Here is a 2,375-nt window from a genome sequence, read left to right as displayed (position 1 = left end):
CCTACTCTATCATCCTGCATGCTTCATCGTTGCATATGACCGGTCCCGTGCGGGGTGAGCTCGTAGGAACTTTGGAATGCGAAGCCTCGGTTACCGGTAGTTGCCACGACGGCGCTTGCTGCAGTTTTCAGTTTTCGCGGGCTTTCGGGCTCGCACCTTATCGGAAAGTTGCGTGAATTTCAGTCAAGTGCGATTGTGGTACAGCTGTGACAGCACTTCACAAGGCTTTCGATGTCGCACTTAACAGGACACATTTGGCGCGGTATGATTGGCTTAGACCAATGAATGAAACTGCGTTTCATTGATCAAAATGGATTGATATATAGCCAATGGGTTGCCGGATTGAGACACGACACGCTGACTTCTGGGATGCTGGTACCGGTGCACCACGTAAATTAGGATACTGCCCTCTCCAGCAGTCAAGCTCCAACAACGAAGCGACACCAACAAAGGTGCGTCAGCCAGCAAAACGACGCCACGTTTGCAAATGAATTGTTCGTTTAGACGTGACACGTCTCCTATGTATACTGTGGATAACGGCACGCAACCTACCGTTGAAGAGCACTCTTCCCCGGCATGCTTCCCCGGTCTCGTTCGATTCAACGGCTTCAACAGCAATGTCCTCGTTGCACCCCTCGTGTACGAGATACCGATCACCTTAGGCAGCGTCACGTGCCGCCAACGATCGCACTCAACATGATGGACACTTTCGTTGTTGTCGATTGATAAACTCAAAAAGGTTCTCCCTTCTTGGCTCATATATATTGACGTCGCTGCGTACCTTGCCACCGTTGCGAGCACGCACGCGTCAACGGTAAAGAAGACGCCACTCGACGCAGCGTGTTCCCTCCAAAACCCAGCAGAAACCGCACCTCGAAACCTTCGATTTTGGATCGCGAAGCTTAGCGCGAGCCGTTATGACGCTTGTACTTCTCAAACAACAACACTCGAAGCGATGGACGAGCTCTGCAACATTTGCTTCGAGCCGAGCCACGTGGCGGCCGCGGTCTGGCGCTGCGATGCGTGCCCGGCCATCGCGTGCCTCCGCTGCATGCGTCACTACGTGCGCCACAAGGTCAATGGCGGCCAAGTGACATCCGGCCAGCTCGTGTGTCCGGGTCCGTGCCGCTCACCGCTCGCCAACGTCGAGCTCTTTATGCAGCCGAGCTTGTTTGTCAAGTACACGCGGTTTCTCAATACGCAGCTCGAGATCCAGCAAGGCACGCGCTACTGCCCACGCCCCGAGTGCGGTGCGCCGTTGAACATGGACAAGTCGTCGTCGTCCAAGCGCCGCGTCTACTGTGCAACCTGCGACACGGAGAGCTGCTTTGAGTGTGGCGATCGCTTCCACGCATGGCCGGTCTGCAAGGACAGACGCTTCCGCAAGTATTGCGACCGGCATGCCGTGCAGACGTGCGCGCGCTGTCAATGGCCGATCGAGAAGCACGGCGGCTGCAACCACATGACGTGCCTGCGGTGCGGCCACGAGTTTTGCTGGCTCTGCCTCGCCGAGTGGAGCGAGCACTCGAAGGTGCACTGCCTCCCGCTCGCGATGCTACACTCGAAGCACTTGTTGTACGGCCCACGGCGCCGATTCGGTTTGTCACCAAGTCGGTGCTGGCGACCGTCGCGACCGGGTCGGCGCTGGTCGTGGGCTCGGTCGCCGCGGGCCTCGCAGTGACGGGCGCCAGTGTCCTCGCGTGCGCAGCCGTGTTTGTCGTACCGCCGATCGCCCTCACCAAGCACCTCAAGAAGAAGACCAAGCTAAAACAGCAGCGCCGCGCGAGCCATGCCACGGCCGCGGCTTAAGAGTACCATGCATGATGGAGTGTGGAGCCTGAACATTTGTTTCCTGAATGCACCCTTTTGTGTCGTAGCGACTCGATCGTGTTGTCAATGCGAGTCTTTCATACCAGGGTCAAGAGACCGGAGGAACGCCTTCGCAGCACGATGAACGTGTGTCGACGTGCCGCTGAAATGGGTTGGTACGGACCTCCCGTCGCTGACGCCGCCTCAGTCGCTGGTGTCCCTGGAGGACCTCAACAAACTGCGTAGCGTTGCCACTGACGGCAAAGCCTGGAAGGCCTTGACGCAACATGTCATCATGGGCTTCACCCGCGGCCACAGTCGCCCCCGGGCGACTACAGAAGAGCAAGACGAGCCCCCGCGCCGCCGCCTGCGCAGCCACGGCCCGGCGAGCGAATGAAGAAAAAGGAGACTGCTAGTTTCTACGTTCGCAAACTCTGTGTAAAAACCAAGGTTACGTGAAAAGATACCGGATGCGTCGTCGAGAGGTCGGCGAGCGTCGAGTAGATGCCAAAGCTGAGGCCCATGTACGGCGCGATCCGGTATATAGGGACGTACGTAGTACTACC

General features: G+C 57.8%; 1 protein-coding gene across 1 annotated transcript; it reads left to right on the top strand.

Annotated features, from left to right (window-relative positions):
* Window positions 1-955: 955 nt before the first annotated feature.
* On the top strand, window positions 956-1,809 carry SPRG_13642 (hypothetical protein; the record flags this gene model as incomplete). The annotated part of the gene is made up of 2 exons (XM_012353095.1): window positions 956-1,647; window positions 1,692-1,809. 2 exons carry the CDS (start codon window positions 956-958, stop codon window positions 1,807-1,809), a joined length of 810 nt encoding a protein of 269 aa, XP_012208485.1.
* Window positions 1,810-2,375: the final 566 nt, after the last annotated feature.

The sequence above is a fragment of the Saprolegnia parasitica genome, assembly GCF_000151545.1.
Source record: "Saprolegnia parasitica CBS 223.65 unplaced genomic scaffold supercont2.114, whole genome shotgun sequence".
Classification (NCBI taxonomy): domain Eukaryota; phylum Oomycota; class Saprolegniomycetes; order Saprolegniales; family Saprolegniaceae; genus Saprolegnia; species Saprolegnia parasitica.
Note: the sequence above shows the minus strand (reverse complement) of the source record. Positions and strands in the feature narration are given on the sequence as shown.